Source organism: Strigops habroptila, chromosome 8 (assembly GCF_004027225.2).
Source record: "Strigops habroptila isolate Jane chromosome 8, bStrHab1.2.pri, whole genome shotgun sequence".
Taxonomy (NCBI): Eukaryota; Metazoa; Chordata; class Aves; order Psittaciformes; family Psittacidae; genus Strigops; species Strigops habroptila.
The window spans coordinates 30,062,962-30,090,472 of record NC_044284.2 but is presented as its reverse complement, the minus strand read 5'-3'; the positions used below and the strand labels follow the sequence as shown (position 1 = coordinate 30,090,472).

The 27,511-nt window shown below is 46.5% G+C and overlaps 1 protein-coding gene across 1 annotated transcript in view; it reads left to right on the top strand.

The window, feature by feature from the left end:
* Positions 1 to 215: 215 nt before the first annotated feature.
* SLC7A14 (solute carrier family 7 member 14) overlaps positions 216 to 27,511 on the top strand; it is a 33,758-nt gene continuing 6,462 nt past the window's right edge. Inside the window, exons 1-7 of the mRNA XM_030495696.1 lie at positions 216 to 350; positions 14,524 to 14,922; positions 21,182 to 21,418; positions 22,157 to 22,374; positions 24,298 to 24,444; positions 25,540 to 25,748; positions 26,305 to 27,182. Of these exons, the coding sequence (XP_030351556.1) occupies positions 14,619 to 14,922; positions 21,182 to 21,418; positions 22,157 to 22,374; positions 24,298 to 24,444; positions 25,540 to 25,748; positions 26,305 to 27,182 (1,993 nt within the window). The 5' untranslated portion in view covers positions 216 to 350; positions 14,524 to 14,618. The remainder of the gene's footprint in view (positions 351 to 14,523; positions 14,923 to 21,181; positions 21,419 to 22,156; positions 22,375 to 24,297; positions 24,445 to 25,539; positions 25,749 to 26,304; positions 27,183 to 27,511) is intronic.

The window sequence follows — 27,511 nt, the reverse complement described above, 5'->3', positions numbered from 1 at the left end:
GGGACGTGGACGTGGGGGTGCAGCCCCGCGCAGGGCGGTCTCACGCGCCCGGCCCGGCTCGGATCGACCCGTGGGTATTGCCGGGCGGTCACATGCGGCAGGCGGGGAGAGCGCAGGGAAGGGGGAGCGCTGAATAATTGAGCAGCTGCAGCGCCCTCCTCTCTCCCTCCTCCTTCCCTCCCTCCTTCTCCATCCATCCCTCCCTCCCTCCGCCCTGCTTGCGCGGCCGGGAGCCGGGGTCGGCGGAGCCCAGCGCAAACCCCCCTAGCCCCCGCCGGCTGCAGCAGCGCAGCCGCCCCGCCGGGGTGCTGCTCCGCAGCATCGCCCATCCGCTGCCCTCCGCGCCGGTGGTGAGTGCCCCGCGGCACCGGGGAAGGGAAGCGGGGTGGAGGGAGGGGGGGAAGGCGCTGCCATCCCCCGCCCGGGGGGAGCGGCTCGGAGCCTCTGGGGGTTCGGGGGCAGGCTGTGAGACCGGGAGAGGGCTGGCCCGCCGCCCCGCGTTATGGGGGGAGGGCGGCCGCGGGCCCCCCCCCACGCACACGGGGTTGGCTGGTGCCCCGCTCGGGGCCGGCACGGCAAGGGGAGCACCCCGGCTCCTCCGGGCCACGGGGGAGCGAGGCCGGGGGACCCCAGCCCGTTTGTGCATCCCCGACCGGGCTGAGGCCCCGTGTTTACAAAGTGTCGGGGCACTCGCCGGGGGTGGGGGCGTCAGGGATTGATAGGAAAGAAGGAAAAACAGAGCGAGGAGCAATAGCGGGTGGTCTGACCGAGGCGAAGCTCTCGCTACAGGTTAGTGGGCGAAACACGCGAGGAGCAGGAGGGGAAGCGGCGGGCAAGGGGGCAGAAGGCAGAAGAGGAACCCGAGCAGGAGGGAGATCAAAGGAGGGGCGGTGGAGGACGGGAGGGCAGCTGGACCCGCGCGGGAGGGTGCTGGGGCTCGCGTGGCGCCGGGCGGGCGCTGTCCTCGGTGCTGAAGCACCGACGGGGCGGTCCAGGCCCCCGCCAAGGCCTCCCCCCACGGACGCGGCTGGCCCACGCACACGGGCCCGATTTACGGCTCCGTCTTCCCGCCGGCGCCTGCAAAACTCCCCCTGACTTAGAGGCTGGTAATGGAGTTAAGCTTCCTCTTTACGTCACCCCTGAGTCGGTCCTGTTTATTGATTCCACATGGGTATTTTCAAACTGCCTAATACCAACTGTCTGCCCGCCCCAGCCCCTGGTAGGTGTGCTTCAGCACCACGGTATTGAAAATTCTGGTCTCTTTTCTCAGAATTGATTTCTAGCTCAGGTTCTTGTGGCCTATTAAATGCTAGTTTATACAGATTGACTTCGTGCCTTCCTGTCACAGCCTGTACCGAGAACGCTCTAATGTAGGGCTACCTAAATCAACACAGGCTCTGGGGAGAAGTAGAAAGTAGTATTACTCTGGTCAACCCCAGAGAAGACTTTCTGCTCAAAAGGGCCATGGCTGATTTAATCTAGCATAACAGCTAATAAATCCTCCCAGTGTCCCTAAGTAGTAGGCAAGTACATTTTAGCATGCCAAGGCACTTGTTTAATTGCCCAAAAACTGTCATAAGACTGGAAGTCTGATTGCTAAAGATATTTACATGTGTTCATTTTATCAGTACACATTGCTAAGGCATACGACTTACAGTAGTTGAGCAACATATTGTAAACAAACATAAAAATCTCAAACAAGCCATAAACAATATCAGAGTAAAAACTTACCTAGGTTAAAATGACTAATTGTCTCTTCTTAAAACATGCTATTCCGTGGGGCATCCTTGTTGAACGAGAACAGAGAAGTAAGGGGGTCCTGTGAAATCCAAGGCCAAAGTGCTATTTCCCATTTTCATCTGTCAAAGGTGCTGAACTCTCCTGACAAAACAGAGACTGATGAGTAATAAATGATGCTGACAAAAAACCTTAGGTCCTCTCAAAGTAAAGTCAATATACAGTACATCTGGAGGTAATATCTGCAATAGGACAAGGTGTTGAATAAAACCAGGGGGAAAAAAAAAAAAAAGCCTTGTTCAGTTGCTGCTCAGTAAGAGGAGATGCAGGAAGGAAATTTTACCTGAGCCCTAGCAAACCAAGACTGCTAAAATACAGTGCACATCAACAAAACATACAGTAAAATTTGAAGTAAAAAAAAAAAAAAGCCTGTCAAGGACCAGAGAAAGGCCCTTACAGTGGTGGAAATACAGCACTTGAGCAACTCACTTCATTGAAAAGAAGGGTGGGAGGAGACTTGCTTCTTGAATCTAAGAGCCTCTACAGAAATTACTAGGCACTGAGTTATTCTTCTGTCTGCCAAAGAAAGGCACAACATGAACTAGTGCCGAGATGCTAAATGCCAAAGCATTCTGATTTAAGTGAGGGATCACATTTTTGAACAGTGGAGAGCTGATGACCTGATGAAGAAGTTATCAGAAAACCTGCTGGATTCTCCATCTGTTTATGTCAAGACTCGATGTCCTCCCACAAGATGAGACTTAGCCAAAGCAAGTTATTGGGCTCCCTGCAGGAGTAATTGCCTGAAAGCTAATGGCCTGCAATTCAGACCAAATGAACTCAGTGGACTTAATGGTACCTTTGATCCTTAATTCCTCAAGTTAGGTACAGAAATGTACAAGTTTGCTCCCAGGTGCTCCAGCCTTCCCTCTAGACAAGTACAACATTCCCAGCAGGTGAGATTTTTGACCACAAACCAACAGCAGAACAAATGTCTGACCGAATTATATTTTAATCACACAATTTTCCAACTTGTTTCATCAATTAACTCCCCCTAAAAAGAATCTCATTCTTTGTGCATATTTCAGTAAAGTGAAGCAATTTAAAACAGAAATCATTCTCCTTAGGGAGTCAGTCATGACTCCCATGTCAAGACATGTCTTACCCTTCTCTAATTTTTTAGGATCATATGAAAATTAATTCTTTCTGGAACTTCAGAGTCTCAGATGGGATTGTATCAGAAAGGATTCCAGCCCAAAATGTTATAAAGGATATATTTACAGGCTAACTTGACGCTAGTTCCTTCTTGAGCACTAGCAGGCCTGTTTTCTCAGTTCTGAAATCACGCACATATAATAAGATTTCATCTATCTTTCCTTGAAGGCAGCAGGAGTTTTTCTAGAAACTTCAGTGAGAACAGGATAACCACTCAATGGCTAAATTAATGGCTTTCCTGTGAAGCCCTGCAACATTCAAACAAAAAGCAAAAATGGCAAGAACTTACACAAACATAAATATGACCTTAGGCTTTTCATGGGAAAAAAAAAAGAGGATAACAGAATAGTCTGTAACAGAATTTACTTAGTCTCTTGGACTTCTTAGCCTCCAAATAATCAAAACTTTGCTTTCAGAGTATCTGAGCTGTTAAGATCATCATAATGTGTATGTTTAAGCAACATGTTGCTGTTTGAATTATTAAGACATTTTAAAAATAAGAATGTAAGCATGTAAAAAAAGAATCAAATACTTTGTCATGTGTGTGGTAGTGGGATCCATTGTCACACACGAAAACATTAGCAGGTAGGTAGCATCTGTGTCTTTCACATTGATTAAAAAAAGAAATAATTTAAAAATTAAAAAAAAAAATCACTCCCAGCTTGGTGCTCCCTATAAAATGTAAAGCCACGGATGTGACTGAACTTGTCATTTTTGTGAGAGACAGTGTATCTAGGGTTCCAAAAGGGTGTAGAGTCAAGAAATACATTATGCATTTTTAAGCTAGTTCCCATAGATATGAAAACCTGGCCAGAGTCTCACCTCAGTCCAGGTTGACTTTGCTGAACTCATTAAACCACCCCCAGTGTAAATGGCAGCAGCTTCTAACTTTGATCCAAGAGCCACAGGGATTCCTAAACCATTTTTCATTTACAAGGGTGAGATGTAGCTAAGCTGTGGTTGTCAACTGGAAACTGCCTTCTAGCGCTGAGCAATTGTTCTCCTGTATACCTTTCCTTGGCTCGTTGAACAACAGCCCTGCCTCTAGACTATGTGGTCATCGGCACAGGCCTGGGTGCTCCAGCTAGCATTGACACTGCCACCACAGCCTATCCCTTCCTGTCACCAGGCTGGGACCAGGAGAAAATTATTTTTTCCCTGCAATAAAAGCCTCAGAGTGAAGCCCAGGCACTTCTGAAACAAAACCAGCAAGGTAGAGCCACGCAGCATATGACTGTTGTTTCTCGTCCTCTGCGTGGTGACTATATCAATAATTTACTGAAAGACATGATGCCATAAATTCAATATACCTTGCGGGTGAACAGAAGAAGAGCTTTTGTGGAACAGGTTTTTCAAGCACCACATCCTGTTTCTAAGAGGACAGAGTTACAGGAGCAAGTGGTTTGCTGCCTATAGGTAAATGAGTTACTGCTGCCAGACTACAAGTGTCTATGGCTACAAGTGTCTGTGTCAAAACTTTAGGTAAATGTCTATACAAACAAATGTGTGAGGGCAGCCCCTCTCAGCAGCTACTGACTCTTGCTTGTCAGTGACCATGACCTAAGCTGGTGGTTCGGTCCACTCCTCCTGCAGGTCCTCAGCTCCCTGAGAGCAGGCCAGGTCTAACTCAACAAAGTTTTTTAAACCTGAGGAGAGAGACACCCCTTGTGCCAAGACACCACTTGCACCTCTGGGCATGTTCACTCACAGCAACACAATTAAATCTTAGCTTTAAACATGTTCTTGAGCATTATTAAACCAGGTTTTAATGATGGACCTGTTGAGTCATGCTAAATGAGCAACTGCTCCATGTGGCTCAGCCATGACAGGGCGGCTTCCAGGTAAGATTTGGACACCCTAGTCTAGTAGTGAAGGAAATGTACGCTCCTCCTGCCTGTCCTTCATCTTCAGCTGGGAACAGGCAGAAAGCAGTGGTGGCAGGTCTCATGCTGCTCCAGCCCTGCAGCAAGGCACTTGGGAAGCATCTGGGTATGCCAGTGCTTTCTATAAGGCACCTGGGCAACGGCAGGTGTGTTCCATTCATTAACCGGCTGTGGAAGCAACAGGGACCGGAAATGTGCAATTAATAACTAGGGTCACCAGCTCTGCACACAGTAAATTAAGACATAAAGAAGCAGTATGTTGAGTTCCTTTGTTTGAGAGCTCCAGCTCAAACAAGAACTACAGCAATAATATCTCAGTGACTCTACTCTCTGCTGTGGGCACACCAGCCAAGTTACACTTGCCAGGCAGGGCAGCACACCATGAGGACACTGTATGTACTGTAGCTGCGAGACAAAAATGCGTTGCCTCAGGGAAAGAAGTTGGGGTTTGGGGTCTTGCCAGTAAGGGAAGCTAAGATGCATGTAGCTACCAGGGCTTCAATAGCAAGCAAATTTTAAGCTAAAGGTAATCATGTTGGCTCATGCTGATTCCTGTGCTACACAATAACATCTCCAGGCAGTGTGTGTGCATCACTCAGGAAAGTTATAATACCCTAATTTTTATGTTATTAGCATTTTTAAGAACATACAATTCTTCATTTAATTCTTCTTTACTAGTACCATCCTAGATGCTGATTCGGTCTTGCATGCGCATTCATAACTCTCTGGGAAATGTCAAAAAGCCCTCATGCTACAATGCCAGGTATTACACTACTCACCACATAGGACTCACAAGGAGTTTGCCTAACTAATGATCATAGAATCGTTTAGGTTGGAAAAGACCTTTAAGATCATTGAGTCCAACCATTCATCCAGCAGTGCCAAGTCCACCAATAAACCATGTCACTAAGTGCCACATCTACACCTCTTCTAAAAGCCTCCTGGGATGACTCCACAACTTCTCTGGGAAGCTTGTTCCAATGCTTGACAACCCTTGTGGTGAAGAAATTTTTCCTAATATCCAGTCTAAACCTCCCCTGGTGCAACTTGAGGCCATTTCTTCTTGTTCTATCACTTGTTACTTGGGAGAAGAGACCGACACACACATTGCTACAACAAATGATGATAAATGACTAAACACAGAAACTCTATTCTAAATCATCTTCTTTGATCAACTTGTGCTCACATTACTCATATAATGGGTTGTGTTGAAATGCGGGAGGATTACTCATGTAAGTCAAAGATGTTTTGTCCCAGTGAATAATAAGAATAAGCAGCCAAATGTAATAAAAGCAGCAGGAGCTGCTATTCACTTCCTTGGAAGTGCATTGAATCTACCTCACATCTCTGCTGAGGAATTTAGTGACACAGGCTACAACCAGCCCACAGCTCTAGGCTCCCTTTTTCGTATGCAAAAACCCCCCATTGATTTGCATATACTACTATTGCTTCTTCCTTTAGTAGGCTCGGGATTGAAGAATGTGTCATTCCAGCTTCTTCTGAGGAAAGTAGTTCTTTGAGAACCTCTCCTGCATTAATTAGGTTATAGCCAAAATCATGGACATGTGTCAGTGAGGCATAATCAACTGCATTTGTATGTCCACTGGTGGAACATGATAACTAATTAATGACACCATGTGCATACGCAAAAGAGAAATGCATTTAAAGCCTGGCAAGTGCTGAACTGTGTTAGTAAGCCTGATGTGTTTACAGTGTAAAAGACCAGTTCAGACACCTACTAAATTATTACAGAAAGGTGGAAAGACTGCTGGTAAGTGAGAGTCAGCAATGAGAGGAAAAAAAAGCAAACAGTTTCTTAGTGGGGAATAAAGGAATCTCTATAAAAGCAGCTATCTACAAAACAAAAGTAGAAGCTTAAAAATAGTGAGTTTTCAGATCCTGTATTTGATATACAGGTAATTTTTTTTTTCTGGTTAGGATGACAAAGCCAGTGTTAAATTGGTACTTTACTGAAAGACTTAATTTGTGTTTTTGCCACTGAAATTCAAAACGCTACCCAGAAATGAAATAAATTGTCATAATGACACATCAGCCAGACTCTCACAACAGTAAAAATCTATTTTGTTTAGATAAATAGCCCATTCTGTGAATTATGTTGATTGAAAAATGCTCTTATGGCTGGCCTGGAGCAAAGCATGACAACTTTCATTCAGTGGTGTAAAAGTATGGATCCACAGAGGCAAAAAAAAAAAGAAAAAAAAAAAAAAAAAGCACAACCCAGTAATCACAGACATTTCCTCGTGCATGCTGTTAAAGCAAAGTTCTGTAATTAGTAATATTCTAGAAGAGACTGGTAATCCAGGTCTAAACATTCCAGTGATACAAAGGCAGCCCTTGCCCACTCTGATTGTGAGATTCACTGCAGAAAGTATCTCATTAAAGATTGATGAAAGTATAATCCACTACCCCAAAATAGGAACAAGCCCAGTGTTGCAAACACAAGGCTGCAACCACCCAACTGATGTCAATGGCAGTCATGCTGCCAGAACAATGTATACCTAGCACTGCAAACAGGAAACTCGCTACGATTTGGAGGAGATACGATAATATCAGGGAGACACTTTTTCCTCTTGTGACAGCTCAGAAGCTTGACCTGCTATTATCAAACCCAGAGGGAAAGTTGCAGAAGTATGTGCCAGCATATGAGACTAATCTTGGCTCCTGGGCACTCAGCTCATCATGTTTTAAATGACTGAATTTCAGAGGTCAGCACATCAGTCCTTGAAACAGTCTGAGCACCCAGACCTGTGAGCCCAAATTTCCTTTAGGAGTTTCACGTTTGACATTGCCATGCGAAAGGATGGGGGAGGCTGTGTCCAATAGCTGTGAGCATTGGTATCAATATCTGCACTTCAAATGCAAAATCATGCAGCTGCCACAAATGTGCGTTTGAAGATGCATAAAGCCACAAGGGTCCTTCTGAACATGACCATTGGCAGGTACAAGACCGACATTGTTTCCAACAAAGCACATCTAGGGGATCATTAATAATTTTTAGCATGGCTTTTCTTCCATTTCCTTAGAAAACCCAGCTGAATTAACCACTCATGCACTTCTGTAAGGTAGCTACATTCTCCATTTTAATGATGGAGGGACAAATTTAGTAATTTCATGCGGTTTCATCACTCTCATAGAGGGAATCTGTCAGAGCAGTTCCAAGAAGCTCCTGGTTCCCCATCTCCTGCTCAGCTCACCCATCTATTGATTTGTCATTTCCCTGCATTAGCAGTATCGTTATGTTTTTTAAGGCTTTTACTTTGCCATCTCAAGACAACAATGACAAACTAGACCTTTTGGAAAATGTGCAAATTGATTATACCTCTTTCTCTGTAATTCTTTTTTTTTTCTTTCCCTTGTGGTGATTAAATAGCTTTTTTGCAAACACAGAGCACTTCATGCATATTGCATTACCTACAGCTTGGCACTCACAGACGTATCCAAGTTCCCTGCACTCAGCCCTACACCACTTTGCACCATGAGGAATCATTGGTACCCATACAAAAAGGGCAGAAAACAAGTGCCAGGGATAGGACTGACTTCTGCAGGCACAAGGGAGAAGGACAGCAGAAAAAACTGATGTCTTGAGGGGCTGAACTTACTGTCTAAGGGGAGGTGTTGTGCCTGCAGGAATGCCCATAAGCATGTCGGAAAGGGCAAATGTTGCATTTTGGTTTCCTTGCCCTGCAGGCTATAAATAAGAGCTATAGGTGCTACTAATGCATCCAGCCTCTGGAAAGGAGGAAAACACAGATACCTCCAGCCCCATAGTTGTTTCTCACTAGCCTGATGCTCCAGAAGATCCCAAGGGTCCCTGACAGCCTGGACCAACTGCTGGTGAGGTTGACATGTAATTAACCCTGTCGAAGTTTAGAACAACACAATGTCAAGGCATCTGCTGACCTTCACTACAGCTAGCTCCAATTTTACCTCTGAATGTGTCACTTCAGCTTCCACCTATACCTCATCCAGGCAGAAGAGGAGCACTCAGCCACCTAACCCTCCTAATTGCTCACCTTCACAGACACGCTGCCCAAAGATCAGTACTCAAACACTGAACTAGCTATTTAGCTTAGGAAATGGGACCCACCAGCTGCAGGATAAACGGAATCATTGAATCCTAGAATCAACTAGGTTGGAAAAGACCTTTAAGATCATCAAGTCCAACTGTTCCCCAGGACTGCCAAGACCACCACTAAGGAGCTTTGACATCTCTCCCATCCTTCCCTCTGCCTTTTCCCCAATTATTCAGGCAGGGCAGTCTCTGAAGGCTGGAGAAGGGCAAAAAGGGTACTGTCTATGTATATGCTACTTGTTTTACTGGATTACATGTCTATGCTCTTTTGACTTTTGCAGTAAAGTCTAGAACACAAAGTTTAAGGACTCCTGGGAACTGGCTTTGAATGCGTGGCACCCTTGCCTCACATCTTTGGTCAAATTATTTATTTCCTTTTTTAATTTGCTTATTTGTCAAAAAGCCATCCTACAGCAGGGCTAATATTGGTAAAGCATTTAATGTGACACAGGCAGAAGTAACATAGAAAAGTGCTGTTCAACCCGTCCACTTCCATTTCGCTATGAAGACACACACACAAAAAAATTCCTAAATCCATCTTTTTAGTTGATGCAACATAGAAAGTTGGTCTTAAACCTGAAATATATCACTAGTTTAATTTAGCAAGAATTTTAGTTTAAATTAACTACAGCTCCACTTGCTCAAGCAAAGGTAAAAATGGAAAGATTAAAAATAAGAAGAGCCCAAAATTAACAGCAAAGGCTCAAGGCCAGATTGCTGAAGATGGACCCACGTGAGCAATGCTGGGACTGGCAGGGACCAGCCCTTGCTCTCAGCTCTGTGCCTGGCATTTAAATCCCCTTAAGGAGAGTTGATGATGGAGATAGAGCCAGCTTTTACAGTGGCAGCCCAGCTGGGGATCAACACTGTAAAACCAAGCACATAAAACTCCAAATCAAATCCCATTCATAATGAAAACCTTAACGTGACAACCAGCCCGGCAGAAGGCAACCCTCTGGTCAGCTGCCTGACTCCCACCGCATAGCACCACTGACGTCATTCCTCTCCCTGCTGTAGGAGCTGTAATGAAATTCAGTATCTTGTGCCTCTTCATACAAGCCTGCCTCACCATTACCGAGCTAGTAATTAGAGAAGAAAGGGGAGCGGGAGCGGGGTAGTCAGGCTAGCGTGTTTCTTCCTCTTTCACTTGTCCTTCATCTGGGATTGCAGCAGGTTTGCTACCAGGAGCTGCTTCTTGCATCATCTTGCCACCTCTCACATCCCCTTCGGCCTTTGGGGCACCCTTTTCCCAGGGTGATGCTGCAGCTCCTACACAGAGAGGGGAGGGGAGGTCTAAGGGCTGTTGCTCCTGCACTGCAAACATCTGCGTGACTATTTCTGAGATCCACAGCAGGCACTGCCTTGGGGTTTGACAGGAACCTGTTCTAATTCCACATTTCTGGGGCACATCTGCCCTGGGCAAGGAGGAAAGAGCTTTCTCCATAAAACCCCCTGCAGCAAACTGGGTTCTGCTGTCCTGCACACTGGGGCCAGGACCATGCCAACCCAGCTGCTGCTGGGGCATCAGCAAGTTCTTCTCTATAACAATTACTTCCATGAGCCATGAAAACCAGAGGAAATACAACTTTTTCCTCTCAATGAGTGCCCTTTCCTGACTTTCCATCAATATACTAACAGGAGCTCTCTTTTTTCATTCATTACTGACGATGTTCTGTTTCTTGTTGCATTCCCAGCATTTATAGTAGAGGTCTTTGCTTACGATTACCACTATGGACTCCTGGACAGGGGGGAGTCATTCACAGAAAAATCAAATTAGCCATCCCAAAGCACAGACGAGGCATGGGGAAGCTTATTTGGGGAAGCTGGAGCTGTGGAGGGTGATGAGGATTGGGCAATGCTGGGGGGCACTGTGTTGCCTCTCACCAGCATGGAGCAGCCAGCAGAAAGGAGCTTTACATAGGAATAATTTGTCACCAACCCAGACACTAAGGAATATTCATGCCTCTAAATACCTAGGCCTCTCCTTCTGACTTGATTGCTGTTTTAGTTAATTTACCCTAATGAAGACGAGTGTTTCGGTACAAACAGCGGTTGCTAACAAGCACGTGGTGGCAGCAGGAAGCGCCAGCCGGCGAGGCGGCAGCCGGGGAAAACCAACCCAGGCTGCCTGGTGATGGAGAGCTGCACAGCTTCAAAACCTGGCTGCAGCTCCCAGAGCTGGGCTTGCCCCCTCCAAGCCACAGCTCCCTTCATCTTCCCAGGTTTATCACACCGAGAGCAAATAAATAGCCACAATTAAAAACTCCTTCCTTCTTGCTATGTTCTTCTAGCTAGGCTCTTCTAGCTAGGCAAGGTTAGTGGAACAGAGCAGAAATGAGTCGTCTCTGCCTCATGTAAAGGTTGCCATCCATGAGATACTTTTTTATGGTTTCAAATGGAGCGAAAGGATGTTTTCCAAGCTACAGAGCAGCAATATGTTGATCTCACTTAAACATCTGGAATAGTTTCAAATGATCGCTTTAGCTTAATACAGCAGCAATTATAGAGTTATTTTATTTCTAATGTTTTGGAGGCTTTTTTTTTTTCCCCTTGGTGACTTAGGAGGGGCTGTGTGAATTACAGCGCCACGTTGGGCTGCCGTGCAGGAGCACCCCCGATCTCAGCCCAACCCCAGGCAGCTGGAACAGCTCAGCAGCCTAAATCTGGGCACATCAGAGATCCACCAGCCAGTTCCTGCTTTAAATTTAAACCATTTAAAGTATTTAATTTTTAAAAATTATTTTAGCAGTTTAAAATTATTCCTGGACAAGGCTGCCAGGTTTTCCCTTTAGGTTCTTCACAATGCTGGTAAGAAAGTAATTATTTCACCCTAATCTTCCTTGACAGTGAACTGAGTTGTCTAATTCAATCATGCTCAGCTCTTTTCAGTTTGGGGGATGCACTAATTTTTCCAGTATGGATGTGGATCCCTCCAACAAGACCCAAGCATATGCCACCCTTCCCAAACCCTTCATCAGCTACCCACAGACACATTGATGAAAAATTGCTGATCTCAAACCACATCTGCCCCAACCCCCTTAAAACACAGGGCAGGTATTGCCATACCAGAGCACAAAGCTTGTGACGGGACCAAGGACCAGCCCGCAGCCTCAGCAACTCCATTCCTATCTCCTCTGGTGGCCCAGCAGCCCCTCTGTGACAACTCCAGCTTTCACAAAAGCACCCAAATATGGTATAAAGACATCAAGAGAAACAAATCATCTCTTCCCAGTGTCCATTTCTTTCCATAGTTACTCACCCAACTTTTATTTGTTCAGCCTCAACATCCAGCCACTGATTCTCAGTATGCTTTTCCTTACAAGAGTTAAGAGCTGACTTTTCAGTATCCATGATTTTCACCTTACAACAGGTTTTTGGCATGAGTAAACCAAGGACGGGTTCACTTGTGAAAGATATTTTCTTATAGTACAAGAAAATATCTTCTACACAGGGATGAGAACATCTAAGTTGTAACAGTTCAAAAAACAGTTCAAAAACTTCTGCCTTGCTTCTTGGCTAGTCTAAGTGAATTTGGCACAAACCTAAGCATAGCAATCTGAGTCTTTCAAATTTAACTAGAAGCATCCGAAAAATCCAAGGAGAATAATTAAATAAAGAATGGGAAGTGGTTGGGTGAAGTGCAGCAAGACTTCTTTTCCAGCCTGTGTTTCAGAGATACTGTGCTTTGGATAAAAGAAGGATGAATTTTGGGTGGTGATCACTTTGTTTAGAGGAGTTATTTTCCCTGTAGCTGAAACACAGCCCTGGCAAAGGAGACCTACCAGCACATGGACACACTGCCCTGAGGACTGCTCTGCTTGATCCCAGCTTGCTGTGGCTCAGCTGCCCCTTCCAACACAAACCTTCATCTAAACCAGAAAGTAAAACCTAACCTGAGATCCAGCTACAAACCAGCTGATTCCTTGAGCAATCCAAAGCCAAACCCATTTTTTATTCTCAATCCAAAGATGAACATTTCCTCAAGAGCAGTAACAATTTTTATTATTATTCTTAGCCAGGACATCCAGCCTTTCAGCCTATGGTTGCCCAAGGTAAAAAATCAGCACAATTTGAACTGTGATCAACCAAAACATAAAATGAGAGCTGTGTTTATTTAATAAACTCCAGCAAACAAGGCTGCCTGGTAGACACAAAGAAATTTGTTTTGAATATAAAGATGGAAAAATAATTGTTTTGTCTTCAAGGCAATAACAAAAAAAATCTGTATTAACAAGAAGCTGCCAGGTTAAAATTAATATTTAATAAACTTTTTCCTGTTCTGTTACATTAGCATGCAGAGATCTACAGTTCTTGTTATTTTGCTCAAAGTCAAGAAGTCGTCATGTGTCACTGGGAAGTCATTGCTGTTGGTATTAGGAGGTCGCCTAAGAACTACAGAGTTTGCTAAAGAACGGCAGAAAGAGTTGGGGGACGGCAGTTGCTGAAAACATGACTTAAGATGAAAAAGCACAGAGAAAGATAAAAACAGGAGGATGGCATAGTTTTTAAGACAAACCTAGAGCAGATGAGTTCAGGCAGAATCATTTAGAAGTATTTAAAAACAGCTGCAGATGGCCATGCTCTTGGCCACTTGCTCTCCAGTGGCTAGTAGAGCCAGCACTGCTTCTGCTGAGCTTCTCTCCCAGCTTGTCTTAGCAACACAGAAGCCAGACCCCAAAGCGTGGTGCAGATACACCAGAAAATTGTATCTCTAAATTAAAAAAAAATTCCTGAACCAATATTCAAATAACTAGAAAAATGAAGTGGTAAACTGAATGAAGAAACCACACCAAGGGCTCTTTTTAATCGCATGATTCATTCGGACCTGAACAAGCAGCTCCCTTTAAAACTTTCCCCTTTAGGGTTCACCAGGATGACAGTAGCACACAAAAAGGAGAACCCAGTATTGCCAGAGAGCTGTAGGAACAACTCCTATAGCACCAAAAAAAATTAATCAGGTGTCCCTGTAATGGCCAATTTGTGGTGATCAATCCCCATAGCCAGCCACAGCCTGGCCCAGGCAGGCAGCAGGCTCAACGCACTGGTTACAGGAGCAAAGCTACAGTCCCAGACTCTTCCTGCGCCATGGATGGAGCACAGTGATGTCCCGCAGCATGGGGTGTGGTGATGGTGGGCTGACACGTGGCGCCAGCAGGAGCACCCCTGCTGCCGGAATATGGTGCAGCGCTGCCAAGCTTGGAGTCAGGCTTGGTCCCCACCAGGACCCAACATGTCGTAGTGGTGACCAGCATAGTCATTATTGCTTCTGGTGGAAATTAAGCCATGTAATGGGCACTTGGAGGGCATCAGGTCCCTGCTGCTTATGGGGCTGTATTAATAACTAGGACTAAAACCACGCAGACAAACATAAAGGGGGACAGGGCATCTCCGTTGTACAAAACAATTGGGATGAAGAAAGGTGATTTCTCCAGAGCAGCAGCATTGCTGAAAGCAAAGCTCTCCTCGGCCGCCAGGGATTTCCCAGCACTGAAGCCCAGCCAGAAACCAGCTCAGGAGGCCCTTTTGGTTCCTCCAGGTGGAGCACATCCCTCTTCCTTTACTATTTCAGTTAACAACTGTGTTCCTCTCTTGCAGCCAGGCCGCCAACGCAGGAGGGAGATGCAGCCTCAGCCCTGAGTGGGCGCTGCCAGAACCATCCGTGACCCACCTCCACGAGCTCAGCACCAGCCATGAGTGGCTTCTTCTCACGCCTGGACCCGCGGCGGGTGCCATGGGGGGCAGCGGGCCATGCCCTGCGCACCCGCGTCCTGCGCACCAAGCCTGTGGAGTCAATGCTGGAGGGCACGGGGACCACTGCCACTCAGGGCGCCAGGCTGGCCAAGGTGCTCACCACCCTCGACCTCATCTCCCTTGGCGTCGGGAGCTGTGTGGGCACAGGCATGTACGTGGTGTCTGGCCTCGTGGCCAAGGAGATGGCGGGGCCCGGGGTCATCGTTTCCTTCATCATTGCTGCCGTCGCCTCCATCTTATCAGGTGAGTCGTTCTGAGTAACATACCATTTCGTGCATCCCCTGGCTCCGTTCACGGGTGGATGCCTGACAGCACCTGAGCTCAGCAGCACAAGCTACAAGGAGATTGCGACTTCTCCACAGAGTAAAAAACCCTTTCACACTGGGCTTACCCACCTCAGGTGTACTGTCTCTCATTGTCCAAAGATCAGATCAAACCTAATGCCCTGGGAGCCAACAGCCTAAGTATAACTACCCTGGTGAACTGCTGATGGTTTCCTCAGGGATGGAGCCTGTGGTCAATATATTTTGAAACAGTTGAAAATTTTGCAGTGTGTGCCCAAGGCAGAAAGTGTGGCGGAGCCACAGCAGTGGAGTGAGAGTGCAACATGGCTTACAGGAAACCCTGGTTCAACAGGAAGGCTGTCATGGTTTGGGTATCACTGGGAGCAGCTTCTTTTGCTGTCGACATTGCTAACAGTTAAAAAATTTCTCTGTTGGTTTTGGAGTTGGTTCTATTGGCTCCTATTCACTCAGGATTACTCTTTGAATTTCAAAACAAAAAATGCAACAAACAACTGCAGAAAGAGACGGATTATGTGTTTTAGTGAAAAGCCAGTGAATTCCGTCTCCTCCATAGGAACCCAGCTGAGCATATGGCTCGAGCTGCAGCTTCCACATGAATCCAGTACTGCTGGCATTTGTCCTTTCCAGATCAGTGCTAACATGATGATGTTATGTCCCTGCTCTCCCTGCTCAGAGGACTTTGCATGCTGTGTCAGTCTGGTATCCAGCTTTTATCTGCAGGTTGGATAAGGAAACCTGAGTAAATGGCAAAGGGCCTTGATAGAAGACAGGAACAGCAAACACAAAGTGACCCAACTCTGCTTTTCAAGTCTTTGGATTTTTGTAGGGAGAGGTGGAAGCACATCATGCTCTTTCCCTGGAGGTTGTAGTGCTGCTCCATGGAGATCCTACCAAAGTGCATGTGAAGTGTGAAGCCCCTATACCCCAGAGGCACACAACCCTGGCACAACACGGGGATGAGTGTCACCCTCTCTCCAAAGCTATGCCAGGGAGAACCCAGTGATGCCAGCTAGAGACCACCACACAGACTGTCCTGCCTCCCCACTCACCAGTTGGACCACAGTGACGAGGCAGCTCGGACACATTTACCACTGGTTTAGCCTAGAACAAGAGCTGAGAACGTGCAGTGAGATCCCTTACTTGAAATCTCAACACAACAAATGAGCCAAAATGCCCATTTTTTAGTAGTAGACAGCAGTAGACAGCATCAGTGTCTTTATCTTTTACCACTGCCTGCTTTCTCTCTTCTAGGAGAGTTTTGCTGGCCGTGATACAAACCAAGAGCAAACGGAGCTTGGGTGGGTCTCATCAAACAAAACCACACTGTACTCCAAAAGGGGCTTTTTCACCCCAGACGTGAACCCTGACCCACAGCAGGGAACTCCTCCTGCCTTTGCCCACAGGAGGCTGCGCCACATCCCGCTCAGCTTTCATCTCCCCTTGCTTTTGTAGCCCTGGGAAAGTGTTTTGCAAAGGATGCAGTGTTTTGATAGTCTCCTTGGCTGCTTCCTCACTTCATCCTTGACGCTGCTGTTGGTTATAACAGCAACGCATTTTTGGCAAGTGAAACCAAGCAAGAGTCTGGGAGCTGGATGTGCTATTGGGCTTACTGGGAACGTGATTTCAGCTCTCATGTCAGGGTCACTCCTTGTGTGCCAGGCACTGAGCTAGGGCAGGTGTGCACAGACAGATTTTAAGAAGGTTCTTACAGTTGTAAGGCCAGATGGGACCACTAGATCACCCTCTCTCCCTTGGTGCATCACAGATCACCAAGTCAGATCCCATTGTCTGTAAAGTGAGCCCAGAAGGGTTTTGGCTAAAAAATGCCCCTTCCAGAAAGCCATTTGGCTCCCCAGGGACAGCCACAGTGAAGCCCTGCCACACCACGCAGGTCCTGCCAGTAAGAAATCCCTATGCACTGTTTAGGCCAGATAGGGAGTTTTCTGACTCCATCTACCAGACAAATTGCAGTTATGCCTTCCCCTAGGTTTAAACAGCATGTGCTCCACCAGGGTACTTACAGACATACTATAATTGATTAAACTGATAAGTTAAATCAATCTCTTTTGTTCTCTCACTGGAAGGCCTTTTATTCAGCTGTCAAATAGAAGCGCTTGCCCAACTTCCCCTCACAAAGCCTCCAGCACAGAGAACACCGCTGGTTCCCTCCATAGGCTGTGGCCACCAGCATTCCCCGCTCTCACACCCCGTGTCTAACCAAAGCCCCTTGTTGGCAAAAATCAGCAGTTCGCACCCTACCCAACCGCACTACCGTCTCCACAGCCTTTTCCACCAGCCATTGCTTGTCCCTTTGGTGATCTCCTTTCCTAAAGTAATACAATCTTGTGGAGCACACTCTGAAAACTACTTACTGTGAGCTCAGGCAAGGGCCAGGTCCTCCCCTGTGATGGTTACAGACGTGGAATTGTTTTCTCTGCCACACAACTCACAAGTTTTGTGTCAGACTGTGCAAGGGAAGAAGGGACTGTCCCACAAGAACTGCTCTGCAACCCCAGCAATCCTTGAAGGGGATTTTAAACACCAAGCTGCACAGTTTTGAAGCACACTGCCATGCTCTTAGCTGGCACTCATGTGGGAGCAGGGTCAGCAACAGCCTGGGTGCACAACAGAGCAGGGGAGAGCTGAGCATGTGTCTCAGGTGCTGCAGGATGAGGGCCAGGATGAGGTGCTCCAGCTGATGCTGATCATGAGCTGCTTGGGTGCTGCTGGAGAGCTGGGAGTCCTTTTTCTAAGGAAGCTTTCTTTACAGAGCTGCCTTTTATATATCTGCACACAGTGATCGTGAAACACAATGGACAGGCTTGCTGAAAATAGTGTTTTGCTGTATACCTGCCTCAATAAATTGGCTGCTTTTGGTTAATGAAGGATCGTCCCTCTAGATTTCTTGTGTGGTAGCATGCATTAATTGGTGTTACCTCCAGCGCTGCTGAAAGGCCCCTCACTGAAGGCTTGTTCTACATGAAATATCACTCCCATCATGCCAGTGCCCTGTGGGATGCCTCATGGTCCCTCTGGCATTGTGCCAGGTGGCAGTGAGAGGGTCAGCATCCACACCACGACCACCACCAGCCTGGCACATTGAAAGCAAGGCAGCAACCAAGAGGCTGAATGGAGCTGCAGTGTTTGCATCAGTTCCTTGTGCCATTGCTTGTGCTGCCCAGTGGCTGTTGCAGTGCTGGAATTCAGGGTTTGAAGCCAGTGGGGACTTCATGGCCCCTCCGTCTGCCCCACTGAGGCACCACTCACCAGCAAAAGTCCCCACTGAGCAAGTCAGGATGCGAAGTGTGACTTCAAGCCACCGCTAACACAGAAACGTCTAACCTGTATACCGGCACTGTATGCAAAGCTCCTGCCTTCCTCACCTCCTACCCTCAAACAAGATAAACCAGAGAATGGAGAGGTCAATTAAATCTGAAAAATGGGGTTTTGTAGATGGGATCTTGGAAGGGACAACGTCATGGACCAAACCACTCAGCTGTGTTTATGTCTTGCTGAATAATGTCAATAATTGTGTAATTACATCAGCATTATGACCATCACACCAGTTACACAGTGTAGCTGATAGTCAAAGAAAAGAAATGGCCTCCTGTAAAAAGACTGCTCTTCTAAATAACCACTGTGTTGGTTTGATTTCTGCAAGAACTTGCAAACATTCTTGACTGGGGAGGGAAAGGAAATCTGTCTCCAAATTTATCGTGGTGGAGAGGCCTCAGCGTCCCCTTGCAGACCTGGAGCCAGGCGCTGGCAGAGCTGCATCTCTCCTGGTACCAGAGGATGAAGCGCTGAATAGCAGGGGCTGCCGAGGAGTAACTAACAGTTTTATTATGCAGTTGTAGTGTAATAATAATACTAATAATACAGTAGTGATGCAGTAGAGATTAGTGAGATAGAATCTGCAATGTAACGAATTATTATATTTTCTTCCTTTTTAAGCAGAGAGGGACGTGCTGTGAACCCTGTTTCTGATGGAGGACCTGCAGCACCACAAAGTAAAGTGATTTGATCAATGCCACCCGATACAGCCACTGGTAGTCAGGGGTGGATGACAGATCTTGCTTGCATCACTTGACCCCCACACTGGCTACTGCATGCTATGATAGAAAGTAATTTATTTTCTTAATATATGCTGATACCTATGCAGATATCCACAATGTGTTGCTGTACCCAATGCACAGTGAAAGATTACTGTTCTATTTTGGGACCCTAGTAAAGTAATTGAAAACTCAAACATTTTGTACATATTAATGTCTTTGTTTTGCCATGATCATTCTGTGTCAATAACAATCATCTTTAACCCTTATCTTGTAATTGGCTAAAAGTAGAGCTGCCTTCAAGAAAGATTATATGATTTTTAAGGCCATCAAAGAGAGAAACTAGATACTTGTCCCCATCAAAGCACCTGTTTCATAAATCATTCAGGCCTGTGGTTATCTGTGAATGCCTTACCTTTGCCGAGTACATGCATTTTTCATCAGCTTTAAATAAAGACCATCTGTAAGACTGGATGGTGGGGATGCCTTGCTGCTCCTGTAGTTGGGCCTGCTTTACAGAAACCAAGTTTTGAAGACCCCATTGCAAAGCACTGCCAGCATTGTGCATGCAAGTTAAACAGTGAATGGAATATAAAAATCCTCCAATACCAAGAAAAGAAACACCACCGAATTCAGCTTAAGGATTCAATAATTCTGTGTTTGTACTGTGTAAAAACTGCGCTAACAGTGAGAGCAGCAACCTCTTAACATCTTTATAAATTATTCTTTCCTTTCTGTATATTGAACTGATTGCAAATTTGAAGCAATTATTATCTTCTAAATAGAGAATAGTAATTGATAAAGAACTCAATAATTACTACATGTTCACACAATGATAGTAATGGCCCTAACCCATTATCCCTTACAAGCTGAACTGGGGAGTTTGGGGCAAGGGCTTAATCAGTGTTAAACACACAGGACACAGTGTGCCCTTCCAGCACTTGTTCTGACTAATATTTGGGGAATTTATGACTAAGTCCATCCATCCCTTTTATATAAAATCTAATGGTTGTTTTAAGACATCAATGTGTCAGGGTCAGGTTTTTATTGAAAAGTATCCTGACATAGTAAGTACACAAGGAGTTTGGAAAATATTAAAGTCCACTGAAATCGCCTCCCAAACAGTTCTTATTAAATAATTCTTTTTGCTTCTCTTCTCTTCTTCTACAAAGTTAGTTTTGCAATTGTTCTTCAGAATGAGACTTGACATGTAACAGTCTTAAGTGTTAAAATATCTTATGTTCTCTACGAAAGATGGCTTCAAACTCCTCTTGCACGGGTACAAATTAGAGCAGGGATGAGCAGGACAGTTCTCATGCCTGGATCTTCATAGCAGTAACTCAAGACAGGCATTTGGAGATTGCACAGCTGGGACAGGGAGAGGTATAGCCTTGTATGGGCCTTCCTGTAGCATCTTGCTCTAGGATGATGCAGGGCAACACTGGTCCAGGATCCTCTGCAATGACTATAACCAACCCTGACCTAGTTGTGCCCCACAGTACTTCAGAGAAACATAAACACTGTCCCCTGGCAGATGTCATTGTAACCACCTTTCCCTGGCAAACCCCAGGGCTATGATGATTTCTGCAGCCAAAAGCATTGGGAGCTTACCAGTACATTGATACCACATTATAAACATTATAAAATCCCAGTAAAACCATCAAAAATCATATTATGGTGTCACTGTTGGATGGGGAAAAAGAGGTACCTATCATCATCAAAGCTACTGCAGGGAAACAGGGCTGCAAGGACCACACCACCCATGGTGCCCAGTTCTGCTCTCAGCTTTGGTTTTGTGTCTGGGGGGCTGCAGTTGGCTGTGCCAAAGGTCCCACATCAGAGGCACACACCTGTGAGAAGGCTCTTCTGCAACAGGGTGTAAAGGTTTGGGTAGCTTGAACTGTGTAGCCTTAAAAAAAAATAAATCCATCACAGCTTGATTTTAATGGGAAAATGGGCTGGATTTTAGGCCAAATGATTGGGAAGGGAGGGTCACCATGGCCCCCTGCAATGCCTCTGTGCTCCTGATGCTGACTACAGCCCTGGGCACTTCCTGGCACCTCCAGGCAGGTGGGACCAAGGCAGTTTCACTTCTTCCTTTTCCAAGCACATTTTCCTTACTTTGTTCCATATTTTTCTAACCAGGTGTTTGCTACGCTGAGTTTGGCGTGCGGGTCCCCAAGACCACGGGCTCTGCCTACACCTATAGCTACGTGACAGTGGGGGAGTTTGTGGCATTCTTCATTGGCTGGAACCTTATCCTGGAGTATCTGATCGGCACGGCCGCGGGCGCCAGCGCCCTCAGCAGCATGTTCGACTCGCTGGCCAACCACACCATCAGCCACTGGATGATCAACAGTGTCGGGACATTGAATGGTCTAGGTGCGTCATGCCGTGCATAGGCTCCCAATTACCCAAAAACTAATTGGAAGCTCGTCAAAAGTCAGACATGGATATTAGGCTTCATTCATTATTTACCATCTGTCTGCCTCTGGTACTTTGCCTTTGCAGTCTGGTTCACAGACGGGATTCAGGGGGATGGAGTACACAATACTTTGAGCTCCTTCAGTATGAGTTGGCATTTAGTAGAATAAGCACCCAGAAAAATTAGTTTAATGCAGGAGGCTAATGGCAGCACAGGAGCACTTTACCCCATGCAAGCACTCTGCTCAGTCCTGTTAAGGCGCACAAGGTCTACAGTACTGCCATGTAGAAACTCAGGGCTGTGATGGTCCTTTATGAACAGCAGTTCCAGTCCATGATTCCCACCAGTAAGTAAAATAGCTAGCTGTCCTGTACCTGTGTCATGAAAACTTCATGTTTGATTGATTTTTAGTTAGTACTTAGCAGATACATGTTATGCAAACTGGGATCTGATTGTTTCTTCTCTGCCCTCCCAAAACTCCTAACCGTGTCTTGAGGCACCAAGATTTATTACCTTAATAAAATAACTTTAGCTAGCAGAGGCAAGAGCATCTGGAGACTGCCTTTGCAATGAGGCCAAGGAGTTCTGCAGAGCCTCAGAGCCTGAAAAGTATTTTTAAAAGCCCCTACAGAGTTTCTGAAGGTGCTGTTTGCAGCTATGGATGGAGAGTTACACACCTCTTTTCTCTCACCCAGGGAAAGGGGAGGAGTCATACCCTGACCTTCTTGCTCTGGTCATTGCTGTCATTGTCACCATCATTGTGGCCATAGGGGTGAAGAACTCAGTGGGGCTGAACAACGTGCTCAATGTCATTAACCTGGCAGTCTGGATCTTCATCATGATTGCTGGTCTCTTCTATATTAAAAGTGACAACTGGGCTGAAGGGCAATTCCTGCCATTTGGATGGCCAGGGGTAAGTCCTGGGCACATGGAGGGACACACAGCACCTAAGTAGATCCACACTTTGTGGTGGTGTATACCACTCAGCTTTCCTCATGGTATACACACCCTACTGCCACTGCACTCCCCAAATTTCAACCCTGCTAAACCCACCTGTGCTTTGGCCAGGGACCTCCAACTTCCAGCAGCACAGGCTTGGATCCAGGCCTCCTCACTCCACCAAACCCAAAGAGTTTGGCAATGCTTTGCCCATGTCTCTTTTAGAAAAAAACCAGAACTTTTCCAAAACATCCTCCTCAAGAGCCAAACTCCAGATGGAAGTATACCCCAGGAAATGCCGCTAATTGCTAGACAATTGAGCAAAATGCAGTGGCCATCCGAGACAGGGTGCTTAGGAGGAACTGTCTCAGCCTCTGCTGAGGGGGAGATACTTGTGTTGGCTGTTTTTCAACAACAATGTTCTCAAGCACTTGTTTTGAGCACTTCATAACGCCACCTGCCAGTACTTATTTTATGGATGTTCCCCTAAAGCTTACTGAGAATTTGGACATATTTGGCTTTTTTAGCTTGCTTGCACTGGTTTTTATCCAAGGATGAACAGAGACTGAAAATATCTCAGCTGGCCTAAACCCAAGATAATTTCTCAGATTTACACTGTTCGACTCCATCAGGGTTTGTGCAGAAAAATAAGCAAGAAAGTAAAATAAACCAAGAATCTTGATTATTGAAAGGGTCCCAAGCTGCCATACAGTCTCTGCACCTCCCTTTAGTAAATCAATACCTCCCTGCCAGAGAACAACAGTGGGAAGAGCACAGAGGCCCATTTGAGAGCAGAGATTATATTTGGCTTTGGATTGTGCTTGGCTTTTTATGCCATACAATGGGAATGAAAAAGAGAAAATAGAAAATAACTGTTTTGCTCCAATTGAATTCACCAAATATCTCCTGTCAAAAATCGCATAGATTTTTAAAAATGCATATCCAAACCACATCAAAACTGACATGGTCTTCCCACCATTTTCAGCTGGCTGTTTGTCTGTTTGTAAAAGTAAATCCACCAGAGCACAAGCACAAGGTTCCCAGGAGCATAGGGGATACTTTAAAAAGGTGATTACAGGTAGTCTCCTGAAAGAGGTGAGTTTTACTGTGTGCTCCATCACTAGACAGCTGAGATGGCAGGAGTGTGAAGAACGTGTGATACCCAGGTAACTAGCTAGATGTATGCAAAGGCTTTACAACTGCAAATTAGCTCGCTCACAGCCACACAGTCTTTAGCCTGCTCCAGCATTGCTTTCCTATCAATGTTCTTGCTACTATTGTATATTTTTAAAAATCACATTAAAAAAATAACCAAACAGTACAAATAATTCCTCATCCAAGTGCTCCAATATGCGCTCCTAACCTGTCTGCAGCTTCCAAGCAAAACAGAGGTTGTTTGGAAAGTGGAGCACATCTGACTTGCTGCTCTCTTCTGCTTCCTCTGCTAGCAGATCTTGCTGCCACATGAGACATCTTGCGAAGTGTGTAAACATGCTCCAAATCCCTAATAATGTAAAGGGATTTGAGGTGGAGGATTGTGAAAGCAAACCTGAAATTGGTTAATTGTTTCCTCTGTCACTGCCAGGATCTCACAGCAGATTTGGGCGCTGCACGGGCTCAGGTTTGTGGTGCACCACAACTGAGCTGCAGATGCATCCAGTGACTCGGGCCACATGTTGAAATCTTTTCCCTAGACTAGATCACTGGGCTACGGGTGCTCCCAGGGTCAGTCCCTTGACAGGAATGCTCATCTCTGTGTGTGCACTCCCTGATCTGCCCCACTCACCCTTTAGCTCCAATGAGGCAGAATTTGGCTCCTTCATTTCTGCTCAGTTCCCTCTCCCTGGCTGGGTGCCAGCCTCCTTCCTGTCACTCAGATGCTCTATCCTCCATGCAGGTGCTCAAAGGGGCTGCGACATGTTTCTATGCCTTCATCGGCTTTGACATCATTGCTACCACAGGAGAAGAAGCGAAGAACCCCAACACCTCCATCCCCTATGCCATCACAGCCTCACTCGTCATGTGCTTGACAGCATATGTGTCAGTAAGTACTAGCTGTGCATATGTAACTGTACATAAATATGCATGTATGTGTATATATATATATTTTAAAAAATTGTATATATAGCGTGTCCCTTCTGGGCATCTGCGCAGCTCCCCTCCCCATTAGCCAGGGTGCCAGCCTCACCCTCAGACAAGGGCCCTTTCTGTGGTGGGAACTGAGGCATTAGCTGTGTTTCCATGTGACTGCAGTGTCCTGCCGAGGCTCCCCTCGGCCACAGCCCAGTTTGTCCTCAAGCTCCCGTCATGCTGCTGAGATCCCTCTGCTGGCTGCAGGGAGATGGTGGCAGACAGCTGTTTCCTCACCCCTCATCCCCATCCACAGCTATTTTTGCATCCAGAAGCGCAGCAAAGCAGAAGGAGCAGCAGCATTGCAGCAACCTTTCTCCATATTTTGGGGAAAAGCAGCACTGCCTCCGCTGGAGGTGTGGGAGAGGGTCCACATGAGGGGGACGACAGGCAGGGATGGCCATGCCAGAGATATCCATCTGCTTTGCTCCCCAATAAATGCATGTCTGCGCTCAGGGATTTTCCCTGTAAAAAGCAAAATTGAGTCACAAAGGAGAAAAAATATTGTTCTGATCATTTCAAAGAAACTCACTGCCTCTCCTGCAGCATGGTGGACTTCCCTCAAGACCAATTTCTTTGGCTTAAATAGGATCAGAGTGTACCCCATGCAGTGACATCTTGGGTTTTCATGTGTCCCATGGGGAGTACATGACTCGGGCAGCGCTGTCCCTACACAGGAACATGGACAATGCAAGTGTAACTAACCCCTCCCAGTCCCACCAGTGTCCTGCATCACCACAGCAGCAAGGTTCAAGGTGTCACCTTCTTGCTTTCCAATGGCAGTCTGAGGCCCCACAGTTCCTGGATTAACCACCCCACAGCAAAGTGTGTATAGGCCTTACCTCCAGCGTTTTACATCCTCTCCCCAGAGGACATAGGGATGCAATCCCAATCTGACTGGGAATTTTTGGCTTTCCACCCTTGAGAAGCAGCCCTTGCACCATGTGAGCCCCCAGCAGCCCTGGAGCTGCTGCTGACACCCATGTCCTGCCGTGCTTGTCTTCTCCAGGTGAGCATCATCCTCACATTGATGGTGCCCTATGATGCCATTGACACCGAGTCCCCACTGATGGAAATGTTTGTGGCTCATGGCTTCTACGCAGCTAAGTTCATCGTTGCCATCGGGTCTGTGGCTGGTCTGACCGTCAGCTTGCTGGGCTCCCTCTTCCCAATGCCGAGAGTCATTTATGCCATGGCTGGCGATGGGCTGCTCTTCAGGTCAGTCATGCCCATGCTGGCATTTATTTTTGCCCCCTTGGAACTCAAAGGGGAGGTTTTCTGGTGGATGGGGTCTCTCCTTTGCCCTGACAACCCAGTGGCATCACTGCAGGGAGCAGTGGGCATGCACAGGCTCGATGCTTGCAGAACGGGGCACACACCAAAGCAAAATCATGGCGGGGACAGGGAGGAATTAGGAGTAATCTACCCAAAAGTTTCTCATTTGGTGCTGGTACCTAGAGATTCAGATGATGCAAGGATGTGTTCAATTCAAGAGTTACTTGCAAAGGAGAGCAGCTTACATGCATAAAGTCTTGGCACTTGCTTGCAAGTGTCCAAGTGCCCATTTCAGTGCTGGTTAGACCTAGATGTAACTCCAGATCCAGCCTCAGCAGTATTTCCAGTTCCCAGTTACCTGGAATCTAAGCTTCAAGAAGCAACAAGAACTGTAGGAATCACAGCTCTGAGCCTGACCTCAGGTAAGGGTTATTGTGATAGGGAACCACTGCGATTTAACCTTATAATTTTAACCTTATGCAACTGTTTCGCACTCCAGATTTTTGTCCCATGTCAGTTCTTACACGGAAACCCCTGTAGTGGCTTGTATCGTCTCCGGATTCCTCGCAGCATTGCTCTCCTTGCTGGTTAGCCTGAGGGACCTGATAGAAATGATGTCCATTGGCACACTGCTCGCCTACACACTGGTCTCTGTCTGCGTCCTGCTCCTCCGATACCAACCCGAGAGCGACATTGATGGCTTTGTCAAGTTCCTCTCCGAGGAGCACACCAAGAAGAAGGAGGGCATCTTGGCTGACTGCGAGAAGGAAGCTTGCTCCCCAGGCAGTGAAGGAGAAGAGTTCACTGGCCCACCGACCAACACGTGTGGGGCAAAGAATCTGCCGTCACTGGGGGATAATGAGATGCTAATCGGGAAATCCGATAAATCCACCTACAGCGTGAATCACCCCAATTACGGCACAGTAGACATGACCACAGGGATAGAGGCAGATGAGTCAGAGAACATCTACCTCATCAAGCTGAAGAAGTTGATCGGCCCGCGCTACTACACGATGCGGATCCACCTCGGGCTGCCAGGGAAAATGGACCGCCCCACAGTGGCCACTGGCCACACGGTTACCACCTGCGTGCTCCTGCTCTTCGTCCTCATGTTCATCTTCTGCTCCTTCATCATTTTTGGGGCAGACTACATCTATGAGCAGAGCTGGTGGGCTGTCCTCCTCGTTGTGCTGATGATCCTGCTCATCATTGTGCTGGTGTTTGTTATCCTGCAGCAGCCAGAAAACCCCAAGAAGCTGCCCTACATGGCACCTTGCCTGCCCTTTGTCCCTGCCTTTGCTATGCTGGTGAATATCTATCTCATGCTGAAGCTCTCCACAGTCACGTGGATCCGATTTGCCGTCTGGTGTTTTGTGGGTGAGTCTCAGATTCATTTGTTTTATTCTTTTAACTGACGCTCTTTTGAAAGGGTGTTAATAATAACTTGCCTAATTAGAGTGCTTAGGCAATACTTCTTCAGCTGGGACATACCCAGTCCTTTGCATGTGTCCCTTGTCATCTTGAAGTTTTTAGAAACCTCAGTTAACCAAGCCCCTGAACCACAGCTCAGTGGAAAATCACACCTCCAGAAAATGTCAGTTTGATGGAAGTAAACTGCTCCACGCAAAGGTGACTGTTTTGATGAGTCTTTTGATGTGAAGTAGGTGGGTTCTGCAGATTGCCTCACAGGCAGGTTTCCTACAGAA